Raw genomic sequence first — 21,733 nt, 5'->3', positions numbered from 1 at the left:
TAATGCTGGTGGCATCTCTTTCATCTTTGCCAGTAGATGTCTACAAAGTGAATTATTTTCAGTATTAGTCATGTTTAAAAACAAGTATTTCCTTCCTCTAGAAATACTGTATTAAACTAAGGTATTATTTGGAAAGGTCTGCATGGTGCAAATTTTCAAAATCCTTTGTAATGAATTCCTATGTTTTGTTTTGTGTTTTTGTTTTGTTTTTATACAGATTTCTAATTTCCTGCCAAATAGAAAGTATCTTTTGTGAACATGTAACATAGTTTCCTCAACAATAAGCTCGATTCACACAGAATGATCAGTTTCTTATGCTTTCAGACTTACCAACTCTTATGCTGCCTGGGGCCGTTAGTTTTCTTTGGATACCTTAATCTACGCTCAATTATTTTCAGTAGCACTCTTATCTTAAGTTGTTAGTGTTCTGTATCTTTCATTTCTGACAGATCTGAAAATGACTTCTGGGCTCATCTGTCACTGAGTATGGTACGGACCCGTTGGGCTGACGCTGCTGTCACAATTCACGAGAATGCTCTGGACACTGAGCAACTCAGCTGCTTGTGTTGATTTTTGATCAAACAGCCCTAGCTGAATAAACACCTCGAGGTATTAATCTTATATGTAATGGCTAAACTACATAACATTAACTCTGGCTGAGGAGTTAGTTACAGTCACTCAAGTTTCGCGAGTAAATAACAAAAAGTTGTTATAGCTAGGCAGGAAGCTTGATTAGCATATAGTACTGAAGAAGCAGGTAACAGTTTTCCTTAAAAAGAAACAAAAGTATTACCAGCTGACCTCAACTGTCCCTAGTCCTTACCAACATTCTAGTTTCAGATCTATTGCAAAATCGAACTACTTGAGACTTAACTTTGACATAAACAATTCTGCTTTCTAAAAAGGGAGACGATGGTGAGACATGCCTTCCTGTGTTTGAGATTAAATTTTGTAATAGACCAGTATGTGGTGAAAGCTCTCTAAAGCTTATTCAACTTGTTTCCTAATAACCAAGTGCTCTTATTCTCTGTATATTGAGCTGTACTAATGCAGTTTTATATACATGTATTTTTATCTTAACAAGTATTATACTTGTTCTGTCTCTTCTGTTGTTTGCCTCTGTATTACACACTTAAGCTTTTTTTTTTTTGGGGGGGGGGGGTTAAATGCTATCTAAGTGTTTCATGTAAATTCAGTTTAGCTGATTTATTTTCTCTTCCATCAACACTAACCCCCCCCCCCCTAGCTGGATAGGCCTTAGAAGCCTCCTGCTGTTTCATTTGTATGTTAATTTTGATTGTGTGCTCTCTTGGACATGCTGTTATTCAGTGGGGCTAAGAGATTTATGGGGTACCATACTTTTCATAGCAAATTAAAACGTGCTTAGAGAGAATCTTTCATCCAGCTATGTGTCTGCAGCTGCTCAAATGTTTCCAATGCTCTGGTCATACTGCAGTACAGAGTTACAACATTTTTTTGAACCTATGCTAGTCAGAGTTGCTAAATCAGGTCAGTGCTTGTCATTTCTCCTTGGTCCCTATCCTCTCCTCTGAGGTGGGGGAAATGGGAGGAATATTGTGTCCTGGGGAAAAATGAGATTTGAACTAGTTTGATTTTTAAGTTGTGCTGTTAAAGGGAGGCCTACCTTACCCTTTCAGATTATTTTTTGTTTTAAAAACAAGGCTAAAAAAATTATGTTAAAGGCTTCCCTGGAAATAGAAGAGGATTATGTGTTTCACCTGTCTCTTAAGATCAGTGGTCTGTGCTTTGCACTGATGTACAAATTCAGTCAGCTGTGTGAGAATGAAGAATTTTACTAAACCTTGGTGAAAATTCAACAACTGTGTAAAGTATACGTACACAAATGCCAACAATCACTGCACGCTCTTGCCCTTCTGCCCTTGTTCTCAAGACCAGCAGGGACAGGGAAGGCAGAGGGAACTTGGCTCTTCTGTTTAATAGAAGACAGCTTGCTATGTGTGTGTTTTTAATGCCACTGTGCATGTTGCTTTTCTCCTGGCAGGTGTTTACTAGGGCAAGATATTACTGTAACGGTTGGGAAGAAGAGACAGAGATGGACAAAAGATTTACTTTTGTCACAGATTTACTGCTCATAGATCAGCTTATGTAGCTCAGATTTACTTTGTGACTATAGGACCTCATCTCACTTCAATATATATTTGCCTAGAATAGAAGAATATTAGTTACAGCCCTGGCCGTGGTCTGCATAAATCTAAATTATAGGACCTATTGCAGTCTAGTTGCAGGCTTGACCTTGTATTTCTCTTTCAAGTCCTGCATATGTATGTTATATGGTCCAGTGCTTCTGTTCCATTAAAGAGAAATGGGCATCCTCCATATGACACAGTAATTGTAGCTTGTGATCTGCTAGAGGATGAGAAGGGATAGACATGTTCTCATCCTGCTACAGTGTCTTGTTTTGTGGTTGGCAAGGAGCTTCAGCTAGCTCTGCGTTTATATTCGGCATGAAAAACAAATGACAGCTGCTAAAACTTCCAGTCACTTGGTTCTGAGACTAAAATACAAATTTAAAATGTTTTTAGGCTGGCACGTGAAAGGTTATGTTCTTTGGGGGCCCTTTGACCTGCACCATATTGTCCGTTTGCCTCCCACGTGGCAACACGAGAAGGTCACTGCTGCCGGTTGGGGTGGAAGCAGGTGCTCCTATCTGCAGCAAAGGTATGCTGGACAGTAGCACACTAAAGGGTTGGAGTGATGGCAATGGCCTGCCCAGACTTTGATCCTGGAAAAGCAATTCCTGAAGGACATGGGCTGCCTGGGAACAGGTCTGGGCCTTACGAGAATCCTTTGCTTTGCTTCTGTATCGAATGTGGTTTGCTGGCAGAAAGTATGCCAGAGCATGCTAGTTCTTAGGACAGTAACTCTTGAAAAAGCCTCCGACAGCAAAGCTAAATCCCTAATCATAAAAAGAAGCATTTATTTAGTTAGGAGATTTATTTAGTTAGGAGATTAGGAGATTCTGTTTTGTTTGTTTGATTATAAATCTTGCTGTCTGTTTTGACCTATGTTTCAGTGAAATAAAGTTGTTACTTCTTTTCTGTTGTAATGTGTATTGCAATGCATAAGTTTCAAACCAAGGTAGTTCTCAGAAGGTATTGTTTATGTTGGGGACAGATAAAAAATCGGTATGATGAAATGTGTTGGTTTCCTTTCAAGGAGTCTGTCAATCCAGCACAAAAGATCTTGAGACTTAAAATACACAATTTACCTCCAAGGTCATCGTGAATATCAGGACTGCTGGCAATTATATCTACAGGAGTTGGTTTCCAGTGGTAAGTGGTAACTGTTTCTGCCTGCAGAGTGGTCAATGACTTATGAATCCCAGAAACACTTATTATTTTGTGGCAGCCTTAGGAGCTGCCTTGTTTTGCAGACTGCAGTGTCAGTGCTTTCTGTTCTGTCCCACAAATAGGAAGGTCCTTTGTTCCTGACTTAATTTGCTTTTAATCTCAAATTTGAGGTGTTCAAACTATGCACTTTGTTGGGGCTTAACATCTTCAGAGCTGGCAAAGAAACCCTTTTGCAGGTGAAAGATGAGATACTTGCTTCAGTTAGCACTTTTTGTCTTTGAGGCTCTCTAGATTTCAGATTTCATAACAAAGGGGAAGTTAGAATTTTTCAAATTAATGTTGTTCCCTGTTCTGATATCTGCCACCCAGTTTGCACAATTAAAAAGATGGCAATATTCCTATACCTCTTTTTTGACTTGTCTGACTAGGTTTCTTGTGTAGAACATCTCCGCATATCTTATCACAAAGCAAGTCCATGAATAAAACCAAGGGTCTGCAGAGCACTTAGCTGGCCTTGCAGCTCCCTGAAAAAGGCCCTGTACTTGCACTGAGCTTCTATGGAACCTCAGCATCCTCTCTGAAACTCTAGAAAATGTGCCATCACGACATAGGCTTTATATGCAGGGCCTCAGAAGTTTTTTTGTGAAGGCAGATGCTGTAAAGCATTTTACAGATTTGGAAAATATACTGATTTTTTTTTTTTTTTTTTAAACTTAGTTATGAAAGGTCTATTATTGCACAGTGGCAGACCTGGGCAATGGAGCTTGGACTTCCCAGTTATTCTGATTGCTGGATAGATTTGACTGATGGGAACTGATCCAGCATACTTTGAAAGATAGTGCTTTGGGATGACTGAAATACCAGACTCCAAGGAGTGAGTTGCCAGACAGAATCTAACAAAGGTTAAGGGTTGCTCTGTAGCAGGATAAGTTTTATTTCTCCCTCTCTGTTCCAGCTGGAAGACATTGAAAGCTATCAAGATACCATAGATCTAAATGTGGGTAGTGAGCTAATGTCAGTTTTGTTGATGGCAGCATTTGTTTATAGATTTACAAAGTTTATAAGGTAATATTGTCATTACCTGAAAGCATAAGATGAGCCATGGTGCTTACAGGCATTCAATCCTACTTCATGTCTTCAAGCTTCATCTCTACTTACTGAAGAGATTTGTGGTTTTAGTCATTAGTTCCAATATTGCATTCCCAAGAAAAATAAGAGGACAAAATCCATCAGAAGCAGTAGGTGGAAGTGTTCTAGTGGTAGTACCTTTGCTGCTGAAAACCTGCCACTTCTACATCGCATTTCTAGCTGTCAGGCTTTAATATGGCTCTGTTCATCAGAAGGAACTCAAGTTCCTTCAGTTCTTTGTTTTGTAGCTGCGTGTGCTTGCCATTTCTTAGCCTCTGGTTTTGGTGAGCTAAACAGATAATCCTTCTGAGGTGATTACTGTAAAGGCTCTAATTTTCAGTTCTCTTGTTACTGGAGTGACTGTTTGAATTTACTTCATTGGTGGCTAGACTTTGTCTGCAATGAGACATATTTTTGCCTGCTTTCAAGGAATCGTCTTTATCTTTGTTGTTTGCTCATTGTGGCATGCATGAGCTGAGATCTTCCTGGGAGTGTGAACTTTTTTTGTGACTGCTAATAACATCTTAAATAGTTCAGGCCTAGGAACACAGCCTTGTACAAACTGAATGAAAATATACACGATCATGAATGATTTTTCAATTACAGTCATATTATAGGACCTACTAGTTAGCCAGCTTTAATCTCTTCAATGTGTCATGTTGCTTTGGAATCAGTTTAGTTCTCTAATCAATGTGTTGTGCAGGAGCCAACCCTAATATATTACAGCACTTTTAATAAATTGCATCAACACTATCGCTTTCTAAAACAAATTCATCCCATTGTTTTCCCAGGCTGGATGGCACAGTAGCAGGCTTATTATTTGATTACTCATGCTTTGGGAATATTGGTAGGGGGCTGGCTTTTTTCCAATCCTCTGCAGCTTTTCTGGTTTTCAAAGCCTTATTAAAAATTGATATTGATGGTCAAACTTACTTTTCAGCTTTCACAGTATCCAACGGTCCCTCGAGAACAGGTTGCATAGCCAACATCTGTGAAGGGGGGAACCTCTGCTCTGCAGTTTAGGAGAGTTAGATTACCTAACCCTGCCCCCAAGTTAGGAAATGGGGTCAGAGGCTGATGCAAAGGTAGGTGGCTTTCATGAAATCTCATTGCTAGTGAGCACTGGATGTCCTGCTGTGACCATAAACAGCCAAGGAACCTGGGTAGCTCCCTTCTAAACAGAACAACGCAAAAAGATCTGAAAGTGCAAAATAAAGTGTCTTGTTCTTTGTGGAACTAGCCAGAGAGAGTAAGGCCTGGCCCTTAACAGTTGCTTTAATGGAAGAGACTTGAAATTCATGTACTGCCTTTTCCTTTTGCAGCTGCACTTTACTCCTCTGATCTCCAGGCTTGGTTTGCAGTCTTGATTCCCGTGCATTTGCTGTGCCTTCACCAGCACCCTTGCTGAGATGGAAAGTGCTCAAGTGGTGGTCTTGTCACGTAGCATGCTCTGAGTTATGTAATCACATATTTCATAGAGTCTTAAAGCTACCGGTGCAGAGAAGAGAAAGCACTAAATGAAATGCCTGTGGAGGACAACAATAAATTGGGTCATCTATTAAATTTTTCATCTCATGAGTCTGCTCAAGCTCGGCAACATCTGAAGCAGTATAAATCTGAGAATTCATGGTCTTAAAATGAGAAAGTAATGGATGAAGAAGCTATTATGAGATTGTTTTTTTTTTTTTTTTTTTCTTTTTAAATGCAGCAGGAGGACTTTTGTTGGCAAAGCTAATTGTATATCCACCTCAGGTTTATCAACTTCCTTTCATATCAAGCTGGACATGAATCATTTGCCAAAAGGGAATTATTTCATAGCAGGGTAGATAGTACAGCATGGGTGAAAGATATTTGACAAACTCTGGTGCAACTCAGAGAGGAGCAAAATGATTTTATTTAGTAAAGGATAGATCTGTGCAAATGAGACCAGAAGAAAAGTCTGTCTTAACTCTCCTTCTCTCCCCTCCCACCACTGCAGTGGTATAATCAAAATTTAAACTACCGTACAAGGACATAGCTCCCTTGCTGTCATTGGAGGTATGCTGACTCATACCAGCAAAAGATATGATCCTTGTGCTTTATAGTAGGTTTGCTAGTTTTTGGTGATTGCCCTTTGTTTTCAGTGGCCCAAGTTGTTTTCTTGGGACACTATTACCCTATTTGATAGCCTAGTATATACTAAGTATAGGGTGGTGATAATATTCTACTACCTGCCTTCTCTTCCTTGACTTTTCATCCTATTGTGCCCTTGCCGAAACTTTATCAGCATTTGAACAAGGAGGAGGAGAAATTATTTTTCACACTGTAAGCCTGTTGACATTGTGATGCAGAATGGAGAAAAAGGTTTTGCTTCTGCTTTGTGATTAAAAATAAACAAGATGTAGTAATTTGTTACCTTTGTTTAACGGAGTGAAGTCTGTTAAAGTTCCCGTATTTGTATTTCTAACTATCTGGCACTGGGATGCTTGGCGCAGCTTGGGTCGATGCAGACTAGGTGGAGTAAAACAGAGCCTGTAGGGTGAACAGCGCAAGGCTGAGGAAACATGCATGAAAACAGACTGCAGATGGGCGAGATAAACAGGATCCCCGGGCTGTGACTGAGTAGGCAGGCCTCTTTAATGGCTCTTAGCAACGCCCCTGCTTTGACCCTCCTCATATGTGAGGAAAATCAAATCAATACACTGTTCTTCAAACCACGATGCTGCAGCAGCAGCAGGGCATTGTGGCAGCCTTCGTCTCTTAAATTCACCAACGCTTTTCAGTTCGCTGATCTCTGGATATCCATCCCTGCATCTCTGCTGAGGAAGAGCCTGACTGCATCTTTAATCAGGTTGCTTGAGCTCCCATGTACAACCTTCTTCCTACTAGCAAGTATTAGGTAGGCAATTTTAAAGTGCTTTTCGATTTGTAGGCAGCTTTAACACTGATCTGAATAATCTATTTGTATTCTCTCTAAACATAACAGAAGCCTCTCTTTAAAACCTACTCAGTTTTAAATCTTGCTCTTCTGTTACTGTGCTTGGGCGGGTGAGGAGACTGCCGGTGTTTGCTTCTTTTTAAAGACAAATGTTGTAGCTGATTTGTGCTTTTGGAAGAGGATATTCCCTTGTTGATCCCTCCCCTGTTCTGCAGAACAGCTATAGCTGGTGCCATACAGTTACTTTCAGTGTTGATGAACATCTGTTCAACTGTCTAACGTATAGTGCAGGCTGCTCACTCTTTTATTCTTTAATTTTCTGGTGCATACTCCAAAGCTGCAGATCAGGACTCTACCCACTAAGGAAATTCTGCTTTGGTTCCAGAGATGGCTAACAGAGGACCAAGCTATGGCTTAAGCCGAGAAGTTCAGGAAAAGATTGAACAGAAATATGACCCGGAATTAGAGTCTAGGCTGGTGAACTGGATTATTGTACAGTGTGGAGAACAGATAGAGCACCCTCCTCCTGGAAGACAACATTTTCAGACCTGGTTGATGGATGGAACGGTAAGTGTTTTATCTAATTGTGTACTTACATGTGTTTATATGCCCAGTGTCCTTATTTTTTTTTTGTCTTTGTCTAGCTAAATTGGCCAGAGCTTATGGCCAGTGCAGAAATATGTATCTTTGTTTCTGATTTATTTCCTTTTGATCAGGAGTCTTCATCTTAGAAGATAATTATTCTACTAGTGTACTGGAATTAGTACAGTCCTTATGATTCTTATGAGTCATGCATTCTATATATGAGTGTGACTCATTCCTTCAGCACCTTTTCTCATACAGATAAATGAGATCTGTTTTAAAATCAGATGTATACTTTTCTCTTTAAGAAATAATCAGTGTTGACAGGGAGAGGTGAAGAGATATCAAAAATCTGAAGGATTGGATTATGTCATAACTGTTTTCTTCTTGGGAATAATTCTGTAGCTAAAACATTGTATTTCATTGGTTCATTGAAAACAGGCAGATGCTGCTGTTTGCAGTGGGCTGTAAGAATACGCTAATCGTTGAATCTCTGCCAAAGTGACTTTAACAATATTTCAATTGACATTGCTTATTTTTTTGGCTCGGGCATGTGGTTTCTTCTCTGTCAGTAGTTATATAATCTTTACCAGTGATTGCTTTGTTGTTTCTAGTGGATTAGGATTTATATGGTGAGGCTATTGCCATCAGTTGATGAAAGCTTTAATGCATTTCTAATATACTTTGATTACTATCAATTCACTTTGCTTTTAACTGAAGAAATTATGTCCCTGACAGAAACCGGCCAGGTCGAAAGCATTTTGCAGCATGTGCAGAAATTGCCTTCTAGTTTGGTGACTGCTTTCTAATTTTGTTTCTGTATTTATCTCTCAGCTGTTATGCAAGTTAATAAACAGTTTACATCCGAAGGGAAATGAGCCCATTGCAAAGATCTCTGAATCAAAAATGGCTTTCAAGCAGATGGAACAAATTTCTCAGTTCTTAAAAGCTGCTGAAATCTATGGAGTAAGAACAACAGATATTTTCCAGACAGTGGATTTATGGGAAGGTAAAAATAATAAACTTGAAGTCAGCTTGCAGTCTTCATTTTACTTTGCTTTGATGTGTTGTAATTGTGCATTTTGTCTAAGGCATATTCTCTAATGTAATTATCTTTTGTTTCTGTTTGCCTTACCTCATTACCATGTTCTTCCGGTGCTGCATTATCTCCTCTGAGGGATTTATATTACCCCGAGGGCATAATGGAGCCTTTCCAAGCTCATGTGTTATCCAAAAGCCCATCATTCTGATAGAAATCCACAGATATAATAAAACAAATGTTCTTTATGCTAATTATTTCCAAGTAAATAGCTTCTAATAGCAAATATGGAGATCCCTTATTTTCTGGTGACAAGATTTTATTGCAGTTTTCAAATTATAAGCAAAGCTTAAATTAGTGCTATAAAATGCATTCCCAGGAGCATATATACCCCTGTGAAGCTGATGAGGCTCATTTATGACTAGCAAGAGGCAAAACTCATTGCTAACACCATGTTAGCTGAGCATCTCTCTCTAAGGATACAGTCTTTTAAGAGAGGTCACTATGGCAACAGCAAAAAAATTCAGAGTGCCCCTGTAGTTTTGCAGTAACCCAGGTGAAGGCTATCTCCATCCCATGCTCAAAATGGAAGCTGCGTGATGTAGTTCCTGAAGAGCTGAGTCATTTGTGCGTTCGTATGTGGCTGTTTTTGCCCACTTCTGTGGTGATGCATCCCTTCCTGGTGCTGTAGGCAAATACACTGTATGTCCTGCATCCCTCTGGACAAGGTGATGCAAAACTCTTTGTGTGAGGGCTCAGAGCAAGGACAGCTGTAGGGTAGTGACAGGCAAGTGTCAAAGGGTCAAAAATCTGCCATGAGAATGAAACAGTGGAAAGAGAAAAACAATCCATTAAGAAAGCTGGTCAAAATAGTTTGTGTAGGAACACACATGGAGCAATAAACAGTGGAGTCTGTATTCACAGACGGTCAGGATATGTGGAAGGGATGACTACTCTGAAGGACAGCTTGAGGAGTGAAAGACTAGGGAGCTCTTTGTGGATGGCATAGAAGGGAAGGAGATACTGACAGCTGGAGTGACTGGGATCTGTAATTTTCTCAGGGTGACACATTTGCTTGAAAAATCCTAGCTTTGGTCACAAGGGCAGGATGATTTCTTCCATTTCAGTCCTCAGTGTTCATCCCAGCTACCGTTGAATGTCTTAAATGAAGGGATTTTCACTTCCCTGGAGTAACACCCTCTTCCTTCCCCCCCCCCTCCAGCCTAGCAGGTTATTTTTGAAAGAGAAACAAACTCCATCTATCTTGTAAGGGATGATAATAGGTCATTTCAGATGCTGGTCTTTGCAGTCTTTTGCATCTCATAATGGCTTCATACCACTCAAATTAAATTATGTTACATTGATCCTTAATGATGAAAAGGACTTGCTTTGAAGACAAAAAGCTCCTAATGATGGTGGCAATCTCCTAATTTCTCTTCCTTTCACTCATCACCTTTTCTCAACAGATGTAAGGAAAAACCTTCCAGAGGACAGGAAGTCAAAACACAACTCACAACCTAGGAGGGAGACATACAAGACTTTTCTCCGATGTTATTTTAGGACTTCCCACAACTAATCTGTCTCCTCACTTTCCCACTCCCTTTTCATCCCTCCTGCTGCTCATTTCAGTGCTGAGATGAAACAGTATGTCTCTCCAGCAGTGAGTCACTGCAAGCTTTTTGTGTCTAACCATAACTCTGACCTCTAGCATCTGTGCTGCTTCAGGGCTGAGTTGTCTGAACCTGGATGCATTAGCTGGAGAGGAGGAACAGTCTCTTTTTCACTATTTCATAGTTACAGCACTCCTACACTTCAAGCCAGAACCTCTTTAGAAAGAGAGGAGATGTCTATGTATGTTTATAGGGAAAGAAAAGTATGTGTGACTGAAAAACAGCTTTTCTCTGACACTAATTGTTTTCCAAGAAATTTTGCTTTAAAATTCTGAGTAATGATTAATGGAAATGTTTTTGGATGCGGTCTGCTGTTGGCTGTTTCAAACTCAGTCCATCTGGTGCATTTTTCTTCATCTCTGCAACTTCTTGGTCCAGGAGAAGTATCACCATTCTTTCGGTCCTTTCTGACTTAAACTTACTGAGCAGCCTTCCCTAATCCATGCCCAAGATATTATGTTCACTGTTTTTTACAGATACTTCCCCAGTATATTTCCAGGCAGGTAAGAGGCGGTTGTACCTCTAAGTACTTGTTCAGCCTTTACAAAACAGCATTTGAGGAATACTATGCAGAGCGGTGCTCCATCTTTGAGTTTGAACCTTCCCCTTTCTGGACCTGGAGAAGGCGGCCTTCCAGACAGGTTTCCCCCAGAGAAAGGCTCATCATAAAAAGTGACTAGAGGCCCCTTGCTCCTTGTACAGGCTGTGCCAAGATCCTCTACGAAGCTGTGGATATAGCTGTGCTATTCAGGGCATGCTGCAGGAGACACTGAAGATGCAGAAGAAATGCTGTCGGCGTGGGTCCCTGCAGCGTGATTCAGGGATGCTGAGGCTGAGGGCTGGGCAGGCAGCCGCCGTGGCTCTGAGTGAGCAAGTATGGGAGCTGAGGGAAGGCACTGACCGCAATTTTATGCAATGCCAGGGTCAAGCCTGGCTTCAGAGAATGTGCATTATCCCTTCTGTCAGATGGCTGCAGCGCTAGGTGACTTTCTCTGTGGAAATTTAAAATTTTTCACAGCCCTTCTTATGGTCGTGACTGAGCCCCTTGCATCCTTTGCTGGAAGAGGACAAAGGTCACAAGACCACAGGGATTTGGGTTCTTCCCTCACCCACAGCTCCCCTCATATGCAGCAAGGAGGCTCTGCAAAGCAGGGCCGTGGCCGTGGCTTTGTTTTGTCACGTGGTGCTTGGCTCCCACTTGGTCTGTTTTTCCTCTGCAGCGTCTCCCACTCACCACTGACAAATAAAGCAGAGCCGAGTGCAGAGCGTGGGGGGGCTGCCAGATGGCTTTGCGAGGCCGATCATCATATTTTGCTACCCGCCTTTTGTTTCTTTTTCTTTTCTCTGCGCTTGCCACCATTATTCAGCTCATTCACTTTTAAATCCTTCTTCACATCCCGCTTCATCCCAGTCAGTCACCATGCTCCTTGTTATATGGGAGGCAACCCAAGGACATTGTATGTGGCATCTGTTACAGCATATGGTACATCTGCTGCTCCGGGGGAGCTCTGAGTGCCTCTGCCTCGCGCCCTTCCACGTGCACCTGTGTACATGCGCGTGTGGGATGTCAGTTCTTCAGCTGCCCTCTTCAGCAAGGACCCTGTCTGATGCATTTTGTGTTAACAAATACAGTTAAAACGAGGATTCTGGATGGCTGACAATTGATTTTTCTGAGCAAATGGTCCCCTGCAGATAGGATTGCTATGAACTTTAATAGGCTGTACGACAGCCACAGTTGGAAGCTGCTAGATGTTTTCAGCTTTAGGGTGTCTTCCTCACCTCAGACGGTGAGTTACGTATTTAGGTTAGTGTGAACCGAAGCCCTGAACTGCATCTGCCTGTAATTAGGGTGATGCACAGCGTAAACACAGAATGTGCAATACTCGCTTCCCTCTACACTCCAGCTGGTCTACAGTGATTTTCATTAATATTGGTCCACTGGAGGTATTTCTGAAATCTGTTGTAATCAGCATGTCTCTAGTATCTCATGTTTTTATTAATTAGTTATTATACCATATATATAAAAGTGAATATCTTACAGTCAAAATCAGATCTGATAACTAGATAAATTATCCTAGGAAAGACGAAGAACTAGAACAGAAAGAACAATTGGAAATATGTCCTGCAACTCATTTTTGCTAGAATGTTTTTCAAAAGTTAACATGTCTGGATTGGGTAATGAGTTAGAATCTGTCTGACTCCCTGCACTTTGACACCAAGTGACAAAGTCCAGGGGAAGAACCAAGAAAAAAGGAGCAATCTTAATTATTTTAAAATTTCCACCTCTCTCTTGTTTCTGATTTGCTTGCTTGCTTGTTTGTTTGTTTGTTAGTTTTTTAAAATTCAGTGGCAGAATCAGCAAAAGATGTTGACCAAAAAATAAAATAGTCATTATCCTCATTTTGGAAAGAGAGACAAGAGGAGGGGATACAACTTGTAAATGCAAACCTCTATTGAAAATTAACTTTATATTTCAAAGATATAAGGTATTCTCTTGGAAACATGGTGAATTTTCAGCTAGGTGGAAGGCATGCCTCTAAGCAAGTGATAGGCAATTTCACCCTTCCCAATACAGATGGGCTAAATTATCCCCGGAGAAGCTTTTCTCTTGTTTATGCAGTGAACCTAAAGAACTGGTGATGACCAGATATGTAACTTTCACTTGACTGAAGATGAGATGAGCCCTGACTTCTTGAAATGAGGATTAAAGTGAGGTTACATAGGGAGGAAGCTGAAGAATGGTGGACTGGCTGGCAGGAGACAGTGGCAGAGGTTTCCCAGAGCAGCTGTGGCTGCCCCCTCCCTGGCAGTGTTCCAGGCCAGGCTGGACGGGGCTTTGAGCAACCTGGGCTAGTGGAAGGTGTCCCTGCCCATGGCAGGGGGGTGGGACTGGATGGTCTTTAAGGTCCCTTCCAAACCAAACCATTCTATGATTGTATGATTATTGGCAGCTTGAGAAAGGAAGCCAGTAGGGAGGATTTGGGAGGTGATTTGGTGGTTAAACAGGGAATGACTGATAAGTTAGCTGCACAGGAGCTCTCCAGGTTTGCTGTGATCTCTGTTAACACAGGGCAGTCTGGAGTTGCCAGGGGTTAAATGGTGGGATCAGTCTTACCAGTTTGCAGGTGAAGAAACCGAGACACAGCACTGTTATTTAACACACTGTTCTCCTTCAGCCATGTTTTACTGTGTATGTTGCCATTCTTTGTACACCAAAGTGGTCTCTTCTTAGGGTAAAATTTTGCCAAAAGGATTGTCGAGAAGGACTTAAAATAGTATGGGGGGGCATTAAAACAGCTAGAAGCCTGGAAACCTGGAAGTGTCGGAATTGTTAAGTTTCATTTTAACGCTGTCCCTTTGGTGGCTTTCAAGCATGAGCTCTTGAATGTCAGTACCTCCATTTCAGCAATGATAAAACAATATTTATAATGCAATTTTTCAGCAGAGCTGAGCGAGTTAGTTAATACTCATAAACAGTCTTATTGGATGTGTCCAAAGCTATTTGTTGTGCAAGGATTTCTTATATTAATTTCCTTCTCTGGCTTTCTAGGGAAGGACATGGCGGCAGTGCAGAGAACCTTAATGGCTCTGGGCAGTTTGGCAGTCACCAAGGATGATGGCTGCTACAAAGGGGATCCATCCTGGTTTCACAGGTAAAGTCCAGAGCTTAGCTGCTCAGAGCTGTCTTCCCTGGGAAGCTGGTAATATCATCTGCCCTAGGTTTTAAGAAAATTTATTTGGAAACGACAGGAAGAATCTTTCCAAAGTTTCCTCGTAATGGAGAGACTTTTCTCCCTGGAGTCTAGAGAAGGGAAGCAAAGACCCAGCCAGGCAGCAACATTTTCTACCTTTCACTGGTTCCTGACTTTATCAGCATCACTGCTAGGCCCACATCTTACCACATCTTGTTGGCCTAAAGTTACAGCAGGGCTGCTGGGAAGGAGCCCTGTGGGAGATGTGTAGTGCAGCCTTTTCTCATGGAGCCCTGCTGTCACACCACCTTACATGTCCCTCCTCTGCCGGAGATGGGACAGCACTTCTGGTACCAGGACAAGGAGCATTGCCCATGGCTTCAACTCTGGTTTCCTCCTTGAGGCGTCCCTTTTGACACGTCTGTTAGAGGCTGTGTTGGTGTGGACCTGTGTGCACGTGCGTGGGGACCCCACTGGATGGCTGGCTTTTGGTAGTGCACACAAGGAGGAGTGCAGCATCCTGCTCCAGGCACTTTTGTAGCATATCCATCCTGCTGTGTGAGGGACCCACACTGATCACTGAGGAAGAGACATAATTCTCTTGTCCACTGATGTTATCCCTGACTCTTATTCCCTAGAAGGAGAGCAATAAAACTTAGGAAACTCAGCCACGAGTTTTGATGGCGTTCATCTATTTAGCAGCTTCCGCTAATCTTCTATACCATTTATGAAGAAAAAGGAACAAAAATGGCAGCAGCCATGCAGATATTTGTGTCCTAAGAGTAGCTGGCAGGAAAAGCGTACTTTTGCCTCACATCAGATAACAGACAGTCTAATGAAGTCAAGGCTGTCATGGATGCATGCAACCCCCCAGATAGTGACCCCTTTACTGAGCCTCTTTCCATTTTTCATCAAATCAAAAATGATTTCATTTCCTAGTAATCTTTTTTCTTGGGGAATACCACTTATCTGTGAAGAATTCTCTGGTACAGCAAAGCTGTTTATTTTCTCTAAAACTCCATTTGTTTTGGCTAGGGAGGCTGAGAAGCAGGGACAGGAAGAAAAGGAAATCCTCCCACAGTTAGCCCTCCTGCCCCACAGGCATATTATTGACATGAGATTCTGCCATCCAAAAGTATCTCTTACACTGAAATGTCTGAGGCATGTTAGCAAAAAGAGTCTTGGCTACTTGTCTTCGGTTTCCTTGAATTTTCTGAGGCTCAGAAAAAGTAAAGCAAACTTCTCTTTTTTTGTCTTAAACCTTGAACTAGTTTAACTGAGGTCTAAGGGAGACTTGAATTTTGTGTAACTGCAAACTCCTATGCATTCTTTATAGGAAATTACTTTAAATTAACTTAATACAGTGCACAAATAGATTTGTATTTATGGAATATAATTGGATTTAAAATTGGGTTCAAATCCAGTTTCATGCTTTAATATAAACCAGACATGAAATCACTGTGACCCAGACAGTCTTATTTGTTTTATGTAACTAAAACAAAGTCCTGCACGGAAAAATTAATTTTCATCTGGACTCTTAATTGTGGGTGGGAACAGTTTTCATTGGCATAAATGAAGATGTGATCACCTTTCTTCTTCCCTAGCTGTCTGTCCTGCCCATACTGCCTGGATAGCAAACCCATAGCTATTGCAGCCCCTGAAATACCATTTTATAGCCACTGCCTTAAGAAAAACGGGCGTTATTTCTAGAAGGAATTAACATATTGCAGGTCAGGAGCTGTTTTCTGAGTAGCTTTCCCATCCCTTCAGACAGCTCAAGCCCCCTCACTGCCACCCAGTGTTAGTCATAAGTCAGGGCTTTCAGGCTGACCCTTAATAGCCTTCAGTTAAATTGAAAGAAGTCAAGAATAAATGGAGTAAGAGTATCCATGCAGGGATATACAGTGATTATGATACCCCCACACTTTAGCTTTTTGTTGCCAGTACTTCTCACACCCAGTCCCACCACCCAGTTCCTCCTTCCTTGCATGCCCTAGCAAGGTTCATGGATCCATGGCTGTTTGTTTGGTAACCGCAAGCACTGGGACAGAGTCGGAATAAAAAATTAACAGATCTAGTGGGCTCAGTTTGTGGTAAGGGTGGTGCCAGGTGATGGCAGACAGGCCAAACAGCACCTGATGTAGTGTGAGACTTCCCTCACCTTTTTTTTTCTAAAGTCTAAGTTAAGGCCATTTCCACCAACCTAAAAGCAAAATGCAAGTATATGTTGTTATCTGTAAGACCATCATATACTAAATGTGGTGCTTTGGATGGTAAAAATAACACTATGTGATCCAAACTGTATATGTAGTCAACTTTTATTTGCGTATCCAGGCTTTCCTTTAGTATCCCTTCTTTTTTCTTCTTTGCAGTTCTAATTTTTTTCCCCGTTCAGAGTTTACTTTTCAACTTTCTGTGGATATACTCCACAACACAGATGAAAATTCTAGGAAGAAAGAGTAAAAAAAAAAAAAAAAAAAAAGTGTTCCTGGGATTTTAATTAAAATAAAGGCAGACACAGTGAACCCGAGATTCAATTAGGTAATAGGAGTAGTTCTAAAAACATCCTCTGATTCCTGGCAGTAGTTCGATGCCCATGTAAGTATTCTGGAAAAGAAATTAAGCAGCAGTGAGAGGGGGTTGCTTTCTGAGGCATTTTGCCTCCCTCCAAACCAGCATGCTTTCCGGCAAGAGCTGGGGGATCTGAGAGCCTGTGATGGGCGTCTACAAGACCTCTTACTAGTCTATACAGTAACACTGGAGACCCGTTCTGAAAAATGACAGGTCAGTAGTGGTTTCCTGTGGATCTTTCTCACCTTTCTGCTTTGCAGGGCTTTTCATGCTGACATGGTTTCTTCTGAAATGTCCTGAACACCCTGAGCCCAGCAAAGAGTTTAAGAGCTTTTTTGGACTCAAGCCAGGGTGCTCAGCACAGTACAGGATCAGCCCCTCACAGAGAGGATCATGTTGATGGTTTTCAATCACAGCAGGCACCTAATCTAGCATTCTCATCTAGTGGTGCAGTGGGGAGAAAAGGGGAGCTGTAACACGATGCCCTATATTGCAGGGTAACCTGATCCCAGGACAAACAGACACAGCAGAGAGAAAGCTTGTACTTCAGTGGGAGTAGAGTCTGGTTGATTGAAAGCCTCCCTCAGTCTGGGGCTCTGCTGATTCATACGGCTCATTTGGTAGCAACAGACTGATCCTTCTCTCTTGTAGAAGACATGTTTTCCCCACCTTGTATAAATGAAAGAGTGATCCAAGATGAACAGTTTCTCTTAAGGCAGTAGAGAACAAACATTTGTGCTGATTCTTAACTGCAACTTTGGCCCTCAGTGGTATTTTCAGGGAAAAGAGGCTCCTTTTAAACTCCAACAAAGGTTCATTGATCCAAGGGGTTTTTGAGACCGGGGACATTGAACAAAAGTGGTCAGTATGTTTTGACAGAAGATAAAGGACTGTCATACAGTTAAGACACAGGTGCAAATAGCAAAGTCTATTGCTTAGAGGAGAGAGATCTGGAAATGGCAACAGAACAATTGCTCTGTCCTGCAGACAGCCATCATTGACTCAGCGAAAATGAGCAAGTCGCTTCTCTGTCCCATTGTTTGTCTGGGTACATTCAGCTCTTATTTACTCCTCTGAGTTAAATTACACCAATTTGTTCTGTTGCTCTAATATCAACTTGTATTACAGCACAGGTAAGTGTCTCATTGATCAGATCCCATGGACTACAGCTGTTAAGAGCTATAGGGCTTAACGTCTGTTATATACAACACCACATAAATATTTTACCTGTCATAGCTGTTGGGGAAGTCCCTTGGGGTTCTGGAATAAGTGGTACAGTGGAAGTCTGAAGTGTTGCAGATTTGGCTGGAGCATTACTTCTAACTTCAGGAAAGTAATTAGCCCAGCGAGTATTGTCCAGCCCATGGGATGGTGCAAATGAAATATTGCATTACAGGGGACATCTGTTAACAGGAGCCAATTTCAGATTGCTTTTCATGATCCTCTGAGAATATGCAGAATAATGGTATGTGTGTATGTTGCTTTTTTCTTTGTATTTGGGCAGGAAAGCACAGCAGAATCGACGAGGATTTTCAGAAGAGCAGCTTCGTCAGGGACAGAACGTAATAGGCCTTCAGATGGGCAGCAATAAAGGAGCATCACAGTCCGGTATGACAGGCTATGGGATGCCAAGGCAGATTATCTAAAAGCATCTCTGTAGAGAAAACACTCCTTCTGCAGCATGGTCTGTTTAAAGAAAAAAAAAAAAAAAGAAAAAAAAGAAAAACAGCTCATTAGTTCCCTTTCTGCCTGTTTTTTGATAGTTAGCGCTCTCTAAGGTTTGGGGTATTTTTGGTTTGGTTTGTTTTATTTGCAGCTGCAAGAGTTCATCTAGGAACTTGGGTTTTTGTGGTGGTGTGTGTCAGTTCACAGCACGTGCGCACTGCTGCCTCCTACTTTTCACTTCTGAACTATGCAAAGACAATTATTCTGTATTAATTTATTTGCAAAGCGTTATCTTCCATATTTGTCTCACACTGCACTTGTATTTCAACCAGTAACCTCTTCAATTCAGTGATGATATTGTTTGACCTAAGAATAAAGACAAATTAAAGACACCTCTTAGACTCGTTATTTAAAGGAAGCAAAGGCAATTTAAACCAATGACCACATGGTACAGTGCTGAGGAGTTAAATGTTTTGAATGGTTGATCTATCTCATCTCTAACCCAGAGCCTTCTCTGCGTTACTCCTTGCTATGTTGTTTGCAGTCTATGTTACATGTTCAGTTGTGAAAGGGAGAAGACCTTGACACTGTGCAGGCACTGTTTAGCAACAGCCACCACGCTGGTGTGTTACCAACCGCTTTATTCTCAAATCCAAAGCACAGCATCCTACAGGCTGCTGAGAAGAAAGTTAACTCCACCCCAGCCAGACTCAGTACACCCAGAGGCAGGTGAGGCTCCAAACTCTGGGAATTCTTCACCATGAAAGGACAATCTGCCGGACAGAGGTGGGAACAGGCTTTACTTTGTGATAGCTGATACTGTATCAAACCAAATGAAAAACAAGGTGAGTTTTAAACTCAAAGGAAGAAATTGAAGAAGAGTGCCAGACTGCTTTGAACCTGGAAAATGCTCACGGTTCAAATTCAAATACTCTGTTACATTTATTTGAGATGGGCCGTAAATGCGGCTGGTAGTTAATTTTGGGACTGTTTGCTGGAGGGTCAATAGAAGAACTTGCTGACACTGTCATTCAGCCACAGAAGTTTACCAGAGCAGGTTGACTTGCTAGTTGGCACAGGTTGTGTGGCACATACACTTGGGGGATGCACACTATTTCCTCTGCAGAGCTTTCTTGCTGTCAATTATATCTGCTGGCTTCATTTGCAAAGCCAAATCACTTCTTCCCCACAGGCAAGTGGGAAGGGAAACATGACAATTGAACTCTGTGAGTTGCTTGGGGTTTTTTTTTAAATTCATAACAGACTTCCAAGAAGACCTGAAAAAGCAATATCTGGGCACGTAACAAATGGCGGGTAATGTGTTCTGACAGCTGCCTGAGTGCCTCATACATAGGTAGGGGTGACTTCTGTCTGGGTTTGAACCTAGTGACACATGGTGGCAGCTCGTTGTCCGCTAAGCAGCCCTGGAGCCAGTGACACACAGATTGATGTGGCTTCAAAAGTTTCTACCACTGAGTAAACTGAAGAGCTGATTTCCCCAGTTCAGATGAAGCTCTATCCTCCCTGTCAGGAGAAGGATGGGAATAAAACCTCCCCACTTCAATCAAGCACATGAGAAGTGATGTAAAGGTCACGTTACACGGTTGGGGCCGAGGGGATCTATAGCAGCTGCCACTGAAAAGGTCCTGCCCCCACTTGTACCTCCTCTTATGCCTGTCAGGGCGTCTTGGCTCCTCCACTGTGCTCCTGTCAAGCTCTTTTTTTGTGTTTACTATCTGTTTAGGACTATTTTTCTGTTATTTAGGTGACAGCTCAGCAGGGGATCGGATGACCACTCCAGATGGTGCATCTGGGGTAGGAGCTCACCTTTCAGCCTGTGGTGGGGCATTAGCTCAGTGCAAAGTATAACACGCAGCTTCCCCTTAGATATTACATTAGGTGTAATGTGAAGGGAATAGCAGTTTTTCTTACTAAAACCAAATAAGTTAATTTAGAAAATCTGGGCTGAGGGCAAGCCAAATGACCAACACCAGAAATTTCACCTTTGTGAATGTGAGCAGCAGCCATCTTCCCCTAATAGAAACTAGAAAGTCATAGGCACACAGACAAAACAGCTGGATCAAGGGAGCTGGAAGAGCTGCCTTGCATGTAAGAGGTCTGAGAGGTCACAGCCTGAGCCCTCTGCCCCTCACCACATGCATGGGGGGACACAGCCTGCAGGAGCTGGACCTGAGCTTGGTGACCTGGGTCTCCCCTCTCCATTTGGCTGCAGAATTGCCATTCTGTATATCCAGAAACGCCATTTATAAATGCCATGTGCCAGATGCATTCCCAGGGTATGCTACTGATTATCTGTGTTCCAGGTGCTATGCTGTAGTGTCACCTACCCTTCTTTTCTGTCAATTTTTTTCTCCCTGACATTACAGCCAGAAGAGGGGACCTGGGCAAATTCAGGTCCCCGCCATTAGCACAGCTGACTCAGAAGAGCAGACAGACCTGCCGATGGGAGCAGCAGTCCATCTAACCCAGCGCTCTGCCTCTGGCAGGGGCAAACGAGGTTACTTAGAGCACTTGAACCCAGCTGATTTCTGTGGTCCCTGCCCTTCCTTCTCCATCAGCAGCTGCGATTGTTGCAGTAGGGTACAGCCCAGCAGAAGAAAGACCATGCCCCAATTAAATATTCTTTCATCAAAGCTACACTCCTTAATTAAATATGCTTTCATTAGGTTTGGCATTCTAACAGCCTCATTGAAGTTCTAGAAAACATTGTGTGCTTGCACAGCAAAAAAAACCCATGGTAATTCTAACAAATCATATAAGCAACAACAGCTAAGTGCTCCAGGAAAGAAAATCTATACCCTGTGACTCCAGACACAGGACCTGGTTAGTGTGGGAACAACAGCAAAAAAGACTGATTCCCCAGGATCTTATTTTTGGTAAGCCCTCCCCAAGCTCACACCACATACTTTCATCACTTTAAATCATCAAACTAATCTAGTTGCTACTATCTGGCAAGAGATGCTGCAAAGTATACTTTGTTCTGTGCATTATCCTCTCATATTGCCTTACGATGGATGTGGAAGTATTAATGTTATTATTAATTAAATATTAACACACTCTGGCCCATTAATGTTCTCCTGTTAAAACATCCTTTCTACTAAGTTTACAAACATCTT

The 21,733-nt window shown here is 41.9% G+C and overlaps 1 protein-coding gene across 3 annotated transcripts; it reads left to right on the top strand.

The window, feature by feature from the left end:
* The first annotated feature begins 6,952 nt into the window (after positions 1-6,952).
* Positions 6,953-18,988, top strand: TAGLN3 (transgelin 3). Of its 3 annotated transcripts, none has more exons than XM_026859224.1 (5): positions 6,953-7,338; positions 7,763-7,944; positions 8,794-8,968; positions 14,219-14,321; positions 18,436-18,988. In XM_026859224.1, exons 2-5 carry the CDS (start codon positions 7,765-7,767, stop codon positions 18,575-18,577), a joined length of 600 nt encoding a protein of 199 aa, XP_026715025.1. In that variant the 5' UTR covers positions 6,953-7,338; positions 7,763-7,764; the 3' UTR covers positions 18,578-18,988. The 3 variants fall into 3 exon arrangements, with proteins under 3 accessions (XP_026715025.1, XP_026715101.1, XP_026715181.1); XM_026859300.1 differs by having other exon boundaries at positions 6,972-7,338; positions 7,715-7,944; XM_026859380.1 differs by having other exon boundaries at positions 6,973-7,290.
* The last annotated feature ends 2,745 nt before the right edge of the window (positions 18,989-21,733 follow it).

Source organism: Athene cunicularia, assembly GCF_003259725.1.
Source record: "Athene cunicularia isolate RWA chromosome 1 unlocalized genomic scaffold, athCun1 chr1_part1, whole genome shotgun sequence".
Classification (NCBI taxonomy): domain Eukaryota; kingdom Metazoa; phylum Chordata; class Aves; order Strigiformes; family Strigidae; genus Athene; species Athene cunicularia.
Note: the sequence above shows the minus strand (reverse complement) of the source record. Positions and strands in the feature narration are given on the sequence as shown.